The following is a 16,592-nucleotide window of genomic DNA, read 5'->3' on the forward strand; positions in this document are numbered from 1 at the left end:
GCAAGGGTATTTCAGGAAACTTTTATATTCTATTTAATTAATTATTATTATTATTAATATTATTACAAACTGATGGACATGTCCAAATTATTTGCTGTGGGTAATCAAGCTTCACTTGTGTTCAGTAAACTGACATCACATCCTTGTCTGTTAAATTCACACATGTATACATACATCGGACAGATATAGAAGTGTAAGAAATTGTCACACACACATCTACCGGGGGGGGGGGGGGGTGCATTATTTGTGGAGAATATTAATGAGTTACATAAACACTAATTAATTCACCTCAGGGACACCCACCTCCACCCCTTCCCTTTCCTGCCAATCTGAATTGGAGACTTATGTAATCACAGCAGACTCACTGTCCGTTTCATTTCACTGCCCTCTCCTCTCTGAACTTCCTCTGCAGAGCTGCACATAAAGGCTTTGTAAGCAGTCCGCAAGATCTCCACATAACCCACATCATAAACATTTATTGTTTGTATTTTGTGTGAAAGGCCGGATTATGTGATTGCCATACTTTTATTGATATAAACATTGGCCTTTTTTTATAAGTGGTTAATGCAGTTGCTGGAATGCATTTGTAGTTTCTAAATATTCTCTTCTTTGTGGTATTTTCTGCTCAGAAACTGTTTCTGTTTTGGGGGTTGTACTTGTAAAGACCACAAACTTGACACAGTGGTCTCAAATCACACCCACTGCTCACATACACATATATATATTTTGCTTATATCTCTGGAACCATATTAGCAGAAATCAAATTTTGTTCCTAAATCAAATGGTCAGATGCATTTCCTTTTCCATTATATTGAGTATCCTGAAAATCCTTTCAAACTTGTTTTTTCTGTCCGATTCGCACAAGATGTACTGTGTGTAATCTAAAACCCCTCAAGATAAAACATTATTAAAGAACGTTTGATTAGTCAAAGAGTTTTGCAGATTGATATGTGGCTAATTGACTAATTGACCTAAAGCTTCTGAATGAAAGGTCCAGGTGTAACAAAACTTAAACATCAGAATGTCAAATTTTGGAAAATGTACACCTGTGTTAAAAAAAGTTGGCATTTACTACCAAAACACAGAATCAATATGATCTGCAATATTGTTCACAATTATGCTCATTTTCTCTCATGTTTGTTGTTGCAAGTATACTGATGAGTTACCTAGACAAGTGGTATTAGCTTGTATTGTTATCGCTGTCAAGTGTTTGATGGTGAATGGTAAAGATTTATCAAGGTTAAGTATTTTAAGAGTTAATTTAATTGTGCATGTCGTCAGCTGATTTGGAGGAGATGTAGAGGGCAGATCAGTTGTCTAGTCAGGTGAGACATGAATGGAGAATCTGGTTGTCTTACTGGACTGGGTGGATGTGGGGCACCTTTGGCACCTGCATCTTCTCTTCTCCTCCTGCTCCATCTGTTAACACATCCTTTCATCCGACCCCTCTCCCCTCACTGCTGTCGTTCAACATTTCAAGGACACACACACCCTTCTCACATTTCCTTTAAGGCGTCTAAACTGTTTATACTTTGCTTATTTCTGTCCCTGAATCTAATGGGATTCACAGTTTTTCACACAGCAGTCATGCACATTTCAGGCATGCGATCACACACGACGTTAGATTCACAACTAAACCACCTTAGACATGCAGTTGTTGAAATTCCTCGCCAGCCCTCATCAGAACCCGTTTATAATTTAATTACTCCCCTTGAAAATTTATGTTGGCAGTTGATCAGACTAGCTAGTGTGACATATAGTAGGTACAGAAGTGTGTGTGTGTGTGTGTGTGCGTGTGTGTACAATTGTGCTGTTTAATATTTTTGTGGAAAAGTGACTTTTGATGCATGAAAAGTTCAAAAGAAAAGCATTTATTTGAAATAAAAAAATATTTTTGAATGTTATAATTATTTTACTGTCACATTTGATCAGTTTAATTCATCATTACTGAACAGAATTTATTTTTAGAATATAACCATTACTGACCTCATATTATGCTGTACATATCTATAAAAAATTATATTACAGATACAAACAAAACTAAGTTAATTAGATATTGGATATTAACAAAATACATATCAAATGTGTTTATATCTAATATATTATTGTATATAACTGATATATTTAATTAATAAACCGATATAATTCCACAACATTAGTGTATTTAATAAATTTATTTTAATTTTATTTAAATTTTTGGTTGAAGTAAATTCCTGAAACCTTTTTAAAAACTAAAAAATTGTGTGATCCCCACTTGTGATGTTTGGACTTTTAAGTCCTTAAAAGAATGGAATGCAGCATGATATCATCCTGATTTGTGTTCTTGGTGAACTTTTTACCAGTCTTGACCAGTCATTCTGGAGGATTAAGTGAATCCAAGTTCCCATGTACCTTTGACTAGTGGCTCATAAATCCCTTCTTTATCATGCAGGCAGCATTATTATGAGCAGACTGACACTGCTGTTGTCTCTGTGTGTCCTCAGTGAGTTTGTCTCTTGGCTCTTGGAGAGTGGAGAGATCAGTAAGGCTGAGGAGGGAATCAACCTGGGTCAAGCTCTCCTGGAGAATGGCATCATCCATCATGGTAAGAAAGTGTCATTACCTTGATTTGTTGGGCATGGACCATGATATTACAATAGTATAATTATGAAATTCTTTAGGTTACTAATTAAATGTGAATGTGGTACTATGGTATATATCTAAATACCATAGTTGTAATATCTGATCTTAGGATATTTAAAACCTTCATATTTTTAAAAATCGACTAGTTTGTGGGTTCCATGAGGATCTGTCGACATACTGGAAGTGCTATAGGCTATAAATAGCTACATTTATACAAAAAATGACTTATGATAGACTGGTCAACCATAGTGAGCCATCACTGTACTACTTCTATTTGTAAGCACTATTGCTTCATACAAATCTATTATTCTTTTTCTGTCCTTTTTTCTTTCAACCTCCCTCACCTCCAGTTTATTAAAAAAAAAATTTGAGCATTGGTAGGTTTCATCACCAAAAAGTAACTGCTGTCTGTGTTCTGTTTTTGTATTTTAAAATTTTTTTTTGATACACTCTTGCCAAATGAAACGCAATCCATTAACTGTTTATACAAATGTTGGCCTGTTCAAAATCACCATTTGACAGATTTATACTCTACAAATCTGGCATATATCCTTGTTGGCTAGCAATCACTGAGATCCCCAAGAGATGATAGGCAGTCTGGATAGTAACATGACATGAAATGCTGGTAGAGAACAACATTCTTCTGAATAATTCAAGAGGTGTGGAGCTTGCCTGAGATTCGGGGAGCATCATACCTCTATTTTACAGACAGGGAATTGTAACACAGTGAAAACTGACAAACACCAGAAGGGATTGGAGTGATACATTCAAGTATAAGGGGCTCAAGCACTCAACCAATAATATGGTGACAGCATTCAAGGGTAAGTCAAAAAGGCTTTAGTGGAGTGATAGCACTCACACACTTCAGTTCATTACAGACCTCCACATTCATGTTTGTCAGTCTGAGTCCGAAAGTGAGAGAAGCATTTACATCACAAGCTCAATTCCTGCTCATGGTGTTGTGTTGTATGTTAGAGGTGAAGTTTATGGTTTAAGCATGACCTAATAAGTGTATCTATTTGTGTGTTTTTCACTATAGTGTCCGATAAGCACCAGTTCAAGAATGAGCAGGTGTTGTATCGCTTTCGGTATGATGACGGCACATATAAAGCCAGGAGTGAAATGGAGGACATCATCTCAAAGGTATTTCCCCCCCTAATACTTACTAAATATGATAGCTCATGTACCAGAATCAATTGAGAGTCAAGTTTGTCATGCACCGTTGTTTGTGTAGGCCGTTTAGATCAGATTTAACTAGTCAAGTTTACAGGTTTAGTCTGCACAACAGAACAGTATCTTGAGTGCATATGCTCCTTCTCAGTAATTAATGACTACAAAATGGTCTACTTAACAATTGTCAACAAATCAGTCAAGAAGTGATTTAAACCGTAAATGAAATGCTGAAAGAGATGCAGCTGTTGGTGCAAATTCTTTATATGAGTGTATGTGTTTCCGACAGGGAGTGAGACTTTATTGTCGTCTCCACAGCCTCTTTACACCTGTTATCAAGTAAGTGACACATGTTTTATAACATACTTCACACTCAACAGACAAAAACATTACTTAATACACACTGTCATTAAGGTTTTAAGGTTTAATGATCTGTAAGCAAGTTTCAGATAGTGTTTTGTTAGCACCCTTTCCTTGCACATGGACAGTAGCATTACATTTGATTTATTATTTATTTTATAATTAAATCCGGTTTATAGTTCAAACATCTTTTGACATCAGATACAAATGGTTTTTAAAAAACAACAGTTTAATTTAAACTGTCATAAAAGATTAGATGCATTTTATTTTTACTTTATGGATTCACCATGGCCAGCTGCACATGACAAAGAGTGTGTGCGTGTGTGCGTGTGTGCGTGTGTGCGTGTGTGCGTGTGTGCGTGTGTGCGTGTGTGTGTGTGTGTGTGTGTGTGTGTGTGTGTGTGTGAGGACTGCAGAGCCGTATTGCTTTTCTGTCACCAATCACCTTTGATATCTCACACAATGAGTGAGGAGAGGCCACTGAACTGCAGTTGTAACCAACTCTGATCTCAGATCCACAAAGTAGCACAGAATGTGTTACTTGCCCTTTAGCAGATGCTTTTTATCTTTTAGAGCGACCTCTTTCAGTCCATGTCACGAATTACACCACACTAATTGCAAGGACAGACCACCCTGGAGCATCTGGGACCTAGTGGAAATAAAGGCAGAAGATATTTCCAGATGATTGATCTCCATTAGCTGGGCTTAAACTCACAACATTTGCCATTTAATCTTTCAGTACCAGCTTCAACACAATCAATGTATTTTGACAATCCAAGATATTTCCTTTTGTCATTATATCAATTATATTCGAAGTACAAGGCCTAATCTTGGTTTCTCCAGCGGTTTATCTTGTTAGAAATGCCCTGCTCCTGTGCTTCTCTTGTAGTCAGATATTGTTTATGTTAGCATCGGGAAAATTGTGAACCTTTTCAACATCTTCTTTATATACAGAGACAGAGATCATCATTTGAAAACCTTCAAATCTGTCATACCAGCTAGCAAACTGGTGGAATGGCTTGTGTCACAGGTAACATTAGGATGGACACACACACACAAACACACACACACACGTTCTTACACATACAGTATGGCACGTTATTGCATAAACATGCACACACAAACACACTCCTTTTTCACTTTCTGTTCAACTGTCAGCTCATTGTTTTTGGGTTTCTGTACACAGTTTATATTTATTTACAAATGTTACTTATTTACAAACTTATCTTCACAGTTGTTCCATTATGTCATGTCATTCCAAACAATGAAGTCATTTAACATGATTTTCCTTCTTCAGGGTGACAGCGCAAGCCGTGAAGATGCAGTGACCCTTGGTGTTGGACTCTGCAACGCTGGTTTCATGCACCACGGTCAGTCCCTATGTTCACATGTCTTCATATAAAATCATGATGAGGTTTTGGGTCAGTTATTGTTATAATATCAGCAGATTTTAAAGAGTGTGATAAAATACTTTTAGTTTCCCAGATTTTATATGAAAAAATAAATGTGCCATTCAAAAACTTGAAGATTAATGAATCACTCCAATTCTGGTGGCTGAAGTCAGCATGAAATGATAATTGACTTATTGAATTCATCATATATTTTATTGAACATATTATGAAATGTAGCATGACAATTATTCATCAAAATGTAATAATGCTATCTTTCTGTGAAACAACAACATTTTCTATGGTGGTTTGTGGCAGGTTCTCCAGTCATTTAGTTTCTTACAATCTATTGTAAGCTCTACCTTTTTGTTTACCTATTTCACTTAGGATATAAAAGATATCGTTGTATTTATAGATGAAATGTACATGTACAAGAGAGAATCAGACTTGTAACCCGAAGGTTTGGGTTCAAGTCTCAGTACCAGCAGGAATTGTAGGTGGAGGGAGTGAATGACCAGCGCTCTCTTCCACCATCAATACCATGATTGTGGTGCCCTTGAGCAAGTCACCAAACCCTCAACCTATCCCTGGGTGCCGCAGCAAAAATGGCTGCGAATACTCCTGGTGTGTGTGTGTGGTTCACGACTGTGTGTGTGTGTGTGTGTGTGTGCACATGGATGGGTTCAATGCTGAGCACAAATACTGAGCATGGAACAAATACTTGGCCACATGTATTGGTCATGTGACTTTCACTTTCACTTCACTTTGCCTTTGGTGGCATCAGATCGACTTGAGAAATCTCAGATTTTGCCATTTCGTGGCCTTTTCTGTTTGCCGTTGCTACACATGTGGTGTCCAGAGCAAAGCTTTGAAGCGTGACAGTGTTTGTGTTTGAGAGAGAGTGAAAGAGTTTTGACTCGTGGCAGCATTAGAGCAGTCTTGGAGTTATAATGCAACATTAATTAATCTAGTAGTTGTGCAGTGTTTTTTAAAGAGCAATAAGCCCCAAGAAGCTGTGGTTTACAGTGATTTTGACCAGCTAAGGGGCCCCTTGTAACAATGCGATTTTTATAGTATCGTTTGCTGTTTTAAAATCAATGTTAACCACAGCTTCACAGGCTTATTGCTTTGATAAAACGGCTACTACATATACCTGTCAAAGTTTCGTAAAATAAACACACAGCATCAAAAACGTAAAAATGTATTAATAAATAATAATTCTTATGATGTAGCTATTTAGTTCTTCAGCTAAGTTTAGCAGAATTATTGTCAAGCAACACAGATGATGTGGTGCAGTGTAGTACTAATGTAACAAGGTCATAAGTGTATGTTTGTATAGACTCATCCAGTCATCTTTTTTTTGTCTTCATTCATTGATCAGTGCATGAAGTGCAGCACAGTTTTACAGTTTTGTGTTTTACAGTTATGGCTTTTTTAACATCACACTGTTTGTTTCTGCCAGACGTCTAGTTTTTTTTGAACGAGAGAAATAGAGAGTAAAATGAAGACAGATGACTGTGTTTTAGATGTAAACATCTGGGCCCTCTGATGGAACAGAAATAGTCACAATAGTAAAAAAAAACAAAAAAAAACACTTTTCTGATGAGATACACATGCTCGTAGACACAAGACTCCTGTCCGAGTTATAGAAGAGTTTTGCAGTCATGTCGGATCTCAACTTCCAAAACATTCCACTGCAATATTTTGCTTGGAATTCACAGACAGAACAGCCTGTCCCTACAAAGTTCCTGAAAACACAAATGCGCACACACACACGCACTGTCTTCCTGAGAGGGGAAAAAAGCACACTTGCACATGCCAGACCTCCTGTGAAATCCTCTGCCTTCATCCTTCACCTCAGATTTGCCCAAACATCAATCCCACAGACATCTTGAGTTGTTTTGATAGGAACTGAAGGGTGATGCAGGCGACTCATTTCACACTGTCAAATCATTTTGCCATCAGCAGATTTGATAAGCACTGTGTTAAACGTGCTTTGTTTTACCTGTTTATAAATGTGTAAAACAGTTTTTTACACTTTAATTCAGTCTTAAAATCAATTCCAACTTTGCCTTGCAGTCCTGGAGAAAAGCGAATTTAAGGATGAGTCACAGTTTTTCCGCTTCTATGCCGATGAAGAGACAGAGGGTACGAGCTCCAAGATTAAACAGCTTCGCAGTGACTTCAAACTCATCGAGAACATCCTTGCCAAATCCTTAGTGGTGAGATACACAGACAAAAACACAGCGGGGGTCTCTCCCCTGTGGAACTAGCAATGCTGCTAACTTAACCATGTTTTTCAGTAGCTGAACTTATTTCGAAATGCTGTAGCTTTTTTAATAACACGAGCGTAATGTTTATAATGTCACATTATAACATTGATCTTCTATTGGTCACATATGAAACTAAAACATAGAATAGAAATAAGACAAAAAGCCCTTTACAGAGCTGTTAACCTTGTTCTGCTATAGCTCTTAGATAATAAAAAACCATCTCATGTGTAGCTGTGGAGAAACTGTGCATTATAACCTTGTTATGATCTAGATAGGACCTGAAACCAGTGTAACTTCTATCCATGATAATGCATTTATCACCTGAGCTGACCTATTAGCATGCAGCTGTGGAACATTTGAACAGATTATTATTTGGTTATTTTTAGAAGAAAAGACTATATACCTCACCCTAACCTGTTAATACCAAACAGCTTTTAGACTACAGGATGCACAGCTTTTTCACACATTTGCACAAATGCTTCTGCTCTCTCAGTGTGACATAGAGCTGCTAAATAATTATTTGAGTCCTGAAAGTAACACATTCTTTTCCATTCCGTTCTGCATTTATTTTGGGAGGTAACCATCATTATAAATTTTTTGACCCTTGTGCTGATATAGTGTTTCTGATGTTCGTGTACAGATCCATCCTGAAGAGGAGGACTATGGGTTTGAGATTGAAGAGAAGAATAAGGCCATCATAGTGAAGAGTGTGGCCAGGGGCTCATATGCAGAGGTATGACCTTGGGTAACCACATCCTGGTTCTCCACATTTCTCTGCCCTATACAAAAAATATCAATGACAGAGTATACCCCAAAATACATGCCAATGGCTGGCTTGAGTCTCATAGTCTGCCACATTTGGGATTTCCCCAAGCTGTGTTTTCTTTCTTATAAGGCATTTCCACCCAAATGATCCATATATATATATATATATATATATATATATATATATATATATATATATATATATATATGTATATCTCTGTCAGATCATCAGTCACATCAGTCACATTTAACACTAATTAATTAAAGTGATACTTTATTACTTTATTTTTAGTAATAATGTATAATCAAAAAAGGCTTAAAAATATTTAATACTTAACCTTTTTTGTTAGCATAAACATTATATTCATATTTGAACTACGCAATTTGATAAAACCTGTCAATAAAATTTTCCAGTAAAAATTCACTCCAAAATACACTAAATAATATGCTTTAATGCTAAAAACAACATGTTATCAATGCTGAAAGCAGTTGTGCTGTCTAATAGTTTGTGATTTTTATTTTTATTTTTAGGATTTTTCTAGGAAAAGCATTTCTTTGAAATATTTTGTAATATTATAAATGACTTTGCTGTCACTTTTAACCAATTAGTTTATGAAAGTATTTATGTCACTTTTGAATATATATTGAGTGTATATTATTTAAGAAATTGTTTAATCAAATAATAGTAAAAGTATTTGTCATTCTCCACAAATTTTATGCAACACATGCTAATTGCAAGGTGGCGGTTAAACTATTATTCTAATTATTCTGAAAAAAAAGCAGTGCAAAAAAAAAAATCAAAATGATCAGACTTTTTTTTTTAATGCAAAATATGATTTCTTATATTTTTCTTCACTTTTTCGAGTGAATAATGTCTATTGAAGGAGGACCTCTTCAATTCGAGTGCATGATTTTCAGTGCACAGGGTTATTTGTGGTTATGATCTGTACAGCTCTGCCAGATATTGTGGAAGATTTATAGATAAAAATGGTTAAGATCTAAACCACCACTAATTTTATCCGCACTGTGTCTGTTAGACCTTACATGAGACCTTTTGTCCAAATCAAAGTGTCACACTGCTGCTCACAGGAGCATCTGCAGAAGATGAGTGTGATTGTAATGGTGATTATTCCAGTACATAAATGGAAGTGCTATATGTCCTGACACTTACAGATCATGCGTTGGGTCCTGGACATGCTTGCTTAATTCATTCCACTCCCTCTGTCTTCACAGCTCTGCTCTCTGGAGATCAGAGAGAAGCAATTAAGCATGTCCCATCATATTCTTCACAGAGTCCTCACACCCCCCCCCCCTCTCTTTGCTCAGAACTTTTCCATCTTTTTTTTTCCATTTCTTATAGCTTACAAATGTTTAAGGCTTTCAGTAAACTTGTTTCTTTTCTCTTCATTCCTTCTTTCCTTCGTTTCTTTCTTCCTTTCCTCACTTCTGCTTTCTTCCATCCTGCCATTTATTGTTTACTCTTCCTTCCTTTCCTTGCTTTCTTTCTTCCTTGCCCTTGTTTTCTTCTCTTCCCATTCTTGTACTTTTATTTTTTCCTTGTTTTCTCCCCTCCTTTAAACCCTTCTTTCCTTTTTTGCTTCCTGCCTTTCACTAGTTTGCTCATTCCTCTCTTTTCCCTTTCTTTCTTCCTTACCATCACATGTTTTTAATAGCACCTTCAAATGAGCTGCTTGGTAATCTGAAAGCCCTGATTATATCTTATATCTGATGATATTATCTATATCTGTAAATATTAATGTATTTATTTGATGTATGCCTATTAACAACTGTCCGGGGACTTCAGCTGGAAATTAGCCTTAGAGGCTAAAGCTGCTCTTTTTATGAAAGGAGACTGTCCACATTATTATAAACTAATAAACTAAATTAAACTAAAGGTTTTTAAGCTACATAAAACTCTTTTTCCATAAAGGTGTGAGGTTCTCTCAGTTATGTCTGCCAATCCTCTAATCTTTATTAACATATCGCTCATCTCTCTTCCTCTCTGTCTCTCTTACAATCCTGATGCACAACAAAGAAAATTGTTTGGAGTGACACTGTTTGATTTTTTTCCCCCTAATTTTTTATTGATTGTCAGCTTGATCTTTGGTATTTATTTCCTTATGTTTTCATGTTTTTTTCTTTGGTGCAGATGGCAGGCCTTCAGCCGGGTAGAAAGATATACTCCATTAATGAGGACCTGGTGTTCCTGAGGGCCTTTTCTGAGGTGGAGTCCATGATCAACCAGTCCTTCTGTATACGCCGCACTCTCCGATTGCTGGTGGCCACCAAGAACAAAGAGTGAGTCCACTTTCACGGCAGAAATCAGATGCTTATATGCAGACACAGATGTGTGAAATGTAGCCAGGTACAGTGTAAAATGACTCTACTGGTATTAGAGTTACATGCAGGTGAGCAGCACACTGCAGAACACTGTTTTTTTTTTTTTTTAAAAGTATTCATTAATGTTTAAACATGCTGCCACTTTTTGTTCCTCTGAAATTTTTATTTGCCCCAAACAGTGATGTTCTTGAAAAAATCTATTTTGCTAAGTAACACAGAATACATCTAGTAAAACAACACTCCTGCTCATGCGATGTTAATTAAATAAAATGGCCAAAAGAGCCTAGCTTATGTGCTTCTCTCATATCTTTGTGTGTGTATATGATAGGATTGTGAAGATCCCAGATGTTCACGGCACTCTTCCTTTTGTTCTCTGCGGTTCTTGTCCACCTTATGTTCATGCAGTGAAGAAAGGTCAGTTCTAATTGTTTGTGACAATCAAAACAAACATGCACATCATGTCACATTCATTTGCAAAGTTATTATGCCCTCAAAACAAAGAGCCATTCTGTTTTCGTTTTTTCGTTTTTTACATAAAAATTCACACGCTATTCTGAATCAAGGAATGCATTGCATTCCCTCTGTCTAACCTGCCAGGCAGATGTTAATGTACTATAAAAAAAAGATTCAAATAAAGCAATTTCATGATACCAGGCTGCTGTGGTCATGTGATCAACATCTGGAGCTCATCATTTGAACCCAAACTCAGGATCACTGCACATGTTTCTGGATTTAAAAAGCGCACTCCACTGTAGGAGCTTTTTAAAGTCAAAGCGATTAGCTCATCTTCAGAGAAATTAGACAAAAGTAGAGATCACTTCATCACTTCAAGTGCACCTGAATGCAGGGAGTGTAAATTCCAAAATAAGTGGTTTATTCAAGGCAGAGGTAAGAATATGTGAAATAGTCCTGTTAATAAACAATAATTTCTCATAAATCATCGAAATTTAAAATCTCTAGATCAAACTGTTTTCTTTTTTTAGCATTCAAGATATTTTTTTGTCTCATACGCTATCATTATGACCATAAACCTATGATCTATCTTGTTTCATTGTGCTGTTATATTTGGACAAGTTTCTGGGAGTTAATGTAAAAAGATACGCTCTTAAAAATAAACGTTTGTTTTTGGCAGGGTTGTTTTTAGCAATGCCACAGAACAACAATTTCCACCAAAGAACCTTTAAATAAACTGTTCTAGAAAAATAAAAAAATTTCTTAGTTTGAAAACAGTTTTTAATAATCGGAAGAACCTTTTTCCTCTATGAAGAACTTTTTGTGAAATGTAAATGTTCTTCATGGAACACACTGTAGATGACAAAATTATTTTTCAAGTTTATAGATATCCAAAGGCCAGAAATAAACAACATAATCATTTAGAAACCCCCCAAACATTTCAAATGTATTGAAGTACAACATGCACATAGCTAGGTTGTTAAAAAAAAAATTATAGTCGATGCTTACATAACATCATACACATTTGGATTAGAAAGTGTCTAGATTGGTTTGGGTTTGCCTACATGTAATATATACAACCTTCTGACTCCAAAATCATCTATTTTTCTTCTTTAATTTGTTTGGTTTAGGTCATTGTACATTAAAGGTATAATTTTTGTGTGTGTACAGGCTCTGAAGCAGCAGCAGCGGGTCTTCAGCCTGGTCAGTGTGTGCTTAAAGTCAATGGCAACAACATGAATCAGAGCAGCTACCAGGAAGTCCTGGAGCACTTTAGTGGCCATCAGCCTGTCCTGGATCAGCAAGACACTGTGAGAATCAACACTGCATTATGTGTTCTTTTTATAGGCTATGTGGCCCACATATGGTGATCCCAGAGGTTATTTGCTTCTGACACATTATGTAGTACCTGTTTCCTCCCTTTGTGATATGTTTTGTTTTTTTTTCTGCCGCAGAGCTGTGGCCAGTGGGCGTACCGTGTGTATGAGGATGTGGAAGAGCAGATGTCTTTCAGGGGGTGTGAGAATGGCTCCGATTCAGAGGATGGCTGCACGAATGGAACAGGTAGTGTGTGCATCTAAATATTGGCAAATTACTTAGTGTGACAGGTGTGCCCAAAAAAATTATTGTCGTTAACTGAATACAAAAGCCATGGGAACTGTAGATCCAGTAAAATTGTCTGATGAAGAGTCTGCATGTTCGAAACATCACCTATGTGAGACGAAGTGTGCCGACTTTTTTCTATTTTCATGATCAGTTTTTTGTCGAGCATTCTGTTGGAGAGTTTTTCCAGGGATGTGTGCAATGTGCTGAACTGTAGATCCAGTGTCATATGCATTTGTGAATGCAAGCTGTGACCAAAGGCGAATCATTGACGTCTTTGATCTGTTGAGTGAATTCAAATGAATTACAAAACAGATTCATCTCTTGAACATGATTTTACTATTAGTGAGAAGTGAGAAAGAAAGCTAAGTTTACCTTTTTAATATCATTGTAATGTAATGCAATGAAAAATTTTCCTGTAAACATTTATCTGTTATATTATTGGATTCTTTATACTTGTGTGTTCTTTGAATTTTCTAGGCTCTGTAAGAAGGCTGGAACAGTTGTCCATCACTGATGATGTTCCTTCAGTCAGTCTGAATGTGGATAATGTTCATGTGGAACATGGGGTTGTGTATGAGTACGTCAGCACCACAGGAATCAAACACTGTGTGCTGGAGAAGATGGTGGAACCCAAGGGCTGCTTCATCCTTGCTGCAAAGGTCAGACCATGGTTAAACAATAAATGCATGATTACCGAATTTTGTTTCTGGTGACCCATACTCATGCTTCTGCTTATAATGTATTTATAAGATTTTAACATAGACATTTAAGGCTACAGTTATGGTTAAGGCTGTCGGTTTCACTACTGCGGCATTTTCGACCTTCGAAAATTGAGAATTTTGAAAATGCTGCAGACCCCGTTTTAGTTCGAAAACTCTGGTCTTGCGTTTCAGTGTAAACGGACCAAAACTGAGACTTCTGAAAACGATGGGCGTGACTGCCAACATTCGCTCTGCGTATCGTTTACAACCGTGTAAACAATAACATCATGCTCATTGTTGTACCTGCATGAATGTTTGGTCATGTGACATGCATTTTAGGTTGTGTGGTGTGAACAGAGATCATTTCTGAAATGTGTAGACAAGGATCGTTTTCATTTTAAACCGAAAATGCACTAGTGTAAACAGGGCCTAAAAGAAGTTGCTTTTCTAGCCAATCACATGTTCTTGTGTGTATTTTGAATGCTCTCAGATACTGCAGGCCTTTGTGAAGGACGACAGTCTGTTTGTAAAGAGCTGCCGGCATCTAATGGCTCAGAATGAGAAGGTGGTGACCATGCCACAGTTTGAGTTTCGAAACATCTGTGACACCAAGCTGGAGAGCATAGAAAAACGTATTTGCAGCTACAAACAGGTGTGATATCTGTCTTGCCGTTACTACTTTATCATTTTGTCATATTCCCCAGTGCACCTCATATTGGACAATATCACAATGTTTTGAGACATGAATGTCCTTTTTTTTATGTAATTGATATTTAAAAATGGAATAAAAGGCATTGAAAAAAACTATGCAAATGCTGTCTCATAGTGCTTGAAAATTCCTTTCCTATCAGTTTGTGGAGGAATTGCAGACAAAGGCCTGCCCCATGTTTAAGCAGTCGAACACTAAACCTCATGTTCTGGGCTGCATGGACTTCGTCCCCACCAACTGTCACCTGAACCTGATGCAGGTGTCCTGCCCAAAGAACACCTCCTCAGCAGGCCGAACTTTCAGCATCCGCTTCGGACGCAAGAGCTCCTTCTTTGGTCTTGATCCTGATCAAGGTACACATAGTCATCTTACCAGTTATAACTGAAGGGATTTATTACTAAACATTATATTATATTTAAATATTAAATATTCTTCTATATTACATTTTTATATTTCTGTTTCTCATAAAAGCCCAATAAAATACTTTATAGAGAATATATAATGTTTAAGTCCGAGAAATGACTTTGATTAAATACTACTATGTTAAAATCACTCAATCAGTGTGGATTCAGCTCATTGGCTCAGTTAACAAAATCTCCATGTTACAATTACTGAAAGTTGTAAACTAGTAATTAAGCTTTATGGTAAAAACCTCCCAGGTCTTGTAAAAATCATGGCCTGCTATTCCCAAAGTGATCCAGAACCTTTTAAAGCGCCTCCATCAGACCTCCATTAAGACACCATTAGACCATAATAAGTAGCTTTTAGTGATGTCATCCTCCACTGTCCCATAGGTCTTTAGCAGACTAACGCCCGCATCTCTCTCTTATTATGACTGTTTGATTTTTGTTCATGAGGCCTGATGCTGTATTTAAGAACATAAGCATTAATTCGCTTTTTCATCAAATAACACACCAAAGCTAAACAATAGAGATTTCAGTTTCTGCTGGCCTGGTTGGAGCAGTTTTTCTTGGAATAAAAATGATAAAATGTATTTATAGCAATTCTCATATCATTTTATTATTAATTTTAGTTTTGTAAATAAATATTAGCAACACTACAAGTTGGTGATACAATTTCAATGAAACTGGTTTACGTCTATAAATTAATAAACCTTTTTTGTCTGGATTTAGTTGATTTTCAAGTCATGCTGACTTGTGCTTCCAAGACTTTCAAATTCAAGCCATCCTGCACTTGTCCAAAAATGTATATAATAATAATAATAATAATACTAATAATAACAATAATATTTAGCAAAATTTTAAAATTCAACAGGGCATCCCCTAGAACTTAAAGAGGCAAAGCATCTGGCTTTCATTTTTGGCTTCACCTGCCCGGATTGCTGCTGTCCCACTTTCTGTCTAGCCGCCACGTGTAGCTGGGAAAAGAACCACAAAATGCTTTGTTTCTTCTGCTCTTCAGCATGAGAGCTTTTTATTTTTCAGTCTCTGCTACACATCTGCTCTGCAGTTGTCTCACAGTCAGAGATGTTTAAAATTCCTCTGGTACACTTCTCTGCCACCTAAAGCCTCTTGGTCCATGGCTTTACCACATGCAAGAGTATGCCTCACTGCTTTTCAGCCATTCAGTTCTTCTGTTTTATTGAGTCTCTCAAACTCCAAACATAGAATGCTGCGTTCCTAGACAGCATTTTAAGGCATGCGCCCAGCATGAAGGATGTTGCAAAGTCTGAGTACCATATTTATGTCTTCTAAGATGCCTTCTTTAGGCCAAATTGTAAGGTGGCATCAGTTATATTTCCCAGATTGCAAACTCTGTGACAAATGAAAAAATCCAGGATGCTGTTTGAATCAAGAAAGGTGACATTTTTTAAAATGTATTGATTAATTTAGCTTTTTTTTCTTCCTGCAGCCAATCTGAATCCCATGTCCCACGCCGTGCATTGCGTAACTAGCATGGCGGCCCCCTCCTGGAGTTGCCTGAGTTTAGATGAAGAGACGGAGGAGGGTGAAGGGAGCACAGAGGACGGCAGGAAGCATGAAGAAGGAGGTCTCAGCTTTCTCCTCAAACAGGAAGACATGGAGAGCCAGGACAATTACATCTGCCTCTATAACCGCCTGGACATATCAGTGCGAGAGATGAAGCAATACGTGGCCCAGATAGATGTGTAAGTGGTGAAGTAGTTTAACAGTGTTCAAAATAACACTAAAATAGTGAGCTATTGAAAATTAACCAAATAAAAGAT

General features: G+C 36.9%; 1 protein-coding gene across 3 annotated transcripts in view; it reads left to right on the forward strand.

The window, feature by feature from the left end:
• The window catches only part of LOC132114557 (phosphatidylinositol 3,4,5-trisphosphate-dependent Rac exchanger 1 protein-like), a 66,246-nt gene that overhangs the window by 38,173 nt on the left and 11,481 nt on the right, over positions 1 to 16,592 (forward strand). For all 3 annotated transcript variants that reach the window (XM_059522729.1, XM_059522730.1, XM_059522731.1), the window contains exons 11-25: positions 2,484 to 2,584; positions 3,662 to 3,765; positions 4,082 to 4,131; positions 5,107 to 5,182; positions 5,450 to 5,522; positions 7,620 to 7,762; positions 8,454 to 8,546; positions 10,728 to 10,876; positions 11,247 to 11,332; positions 12,542 to 12,681; positions 12,826 to 12,934; positions 13,454 to 13,635; positions 14,168 to 14,329; positions 14,529 to 14,739; positions 16,259 to 16,514. In XM_059522729.1, the coding sequence (XP_059378712.1) occupies positions 2,484 to 2,584; positions 3,662 to 3,765; positions 4,082 to 4,131; positions 5,107 to 5,182; positions 5,450 to 5,522; positions 7,620 to 7,762; positions 8,454 to 8,546; positions 10,728 to 10,876; positions 11,247 to 11,332; positions 12,542 to 12,681; positions 12,826 to 12,934; positions 13,454 to 13,635; positions 14,168 to 14,329; positions 14,529 to 14,739; positions 16,259 to 16,514 (1,935 nt within the window). The remainder of the gene's footprint in view (positions 1 to 2,483; positions 2,585 to 3,661; positions 3,766 to 4,081; positions 4,132 to 5,106; positions 5,183 to 5,449; positions 5,523 to 7,619; positions 7,763 to 8,453; positions 8,547 to 10,727; positions 10,877 to 11,246; positions 11,333 to 12,541; positions 12,682 to 12,825; positions 12,935 to 13,453; positions 13,636 to 14,167; positions 14,330 to 14,528; positions 14,740 to 16,258; positions 16,515 to 16,592) is intronic.

Source organism: Carassius carassius, chromosome 34 (genome assembly GCF_963082965.1).
Source record: "Carassius carassius chromosome 34, fCarCar2.1, whole genome shotgun sequence".
NCBI lineage: Eukaryota > Metazoa > Chordata > Actinopteri > Cypriniformes > Cyprinidae > Carassius > Carassius carassius.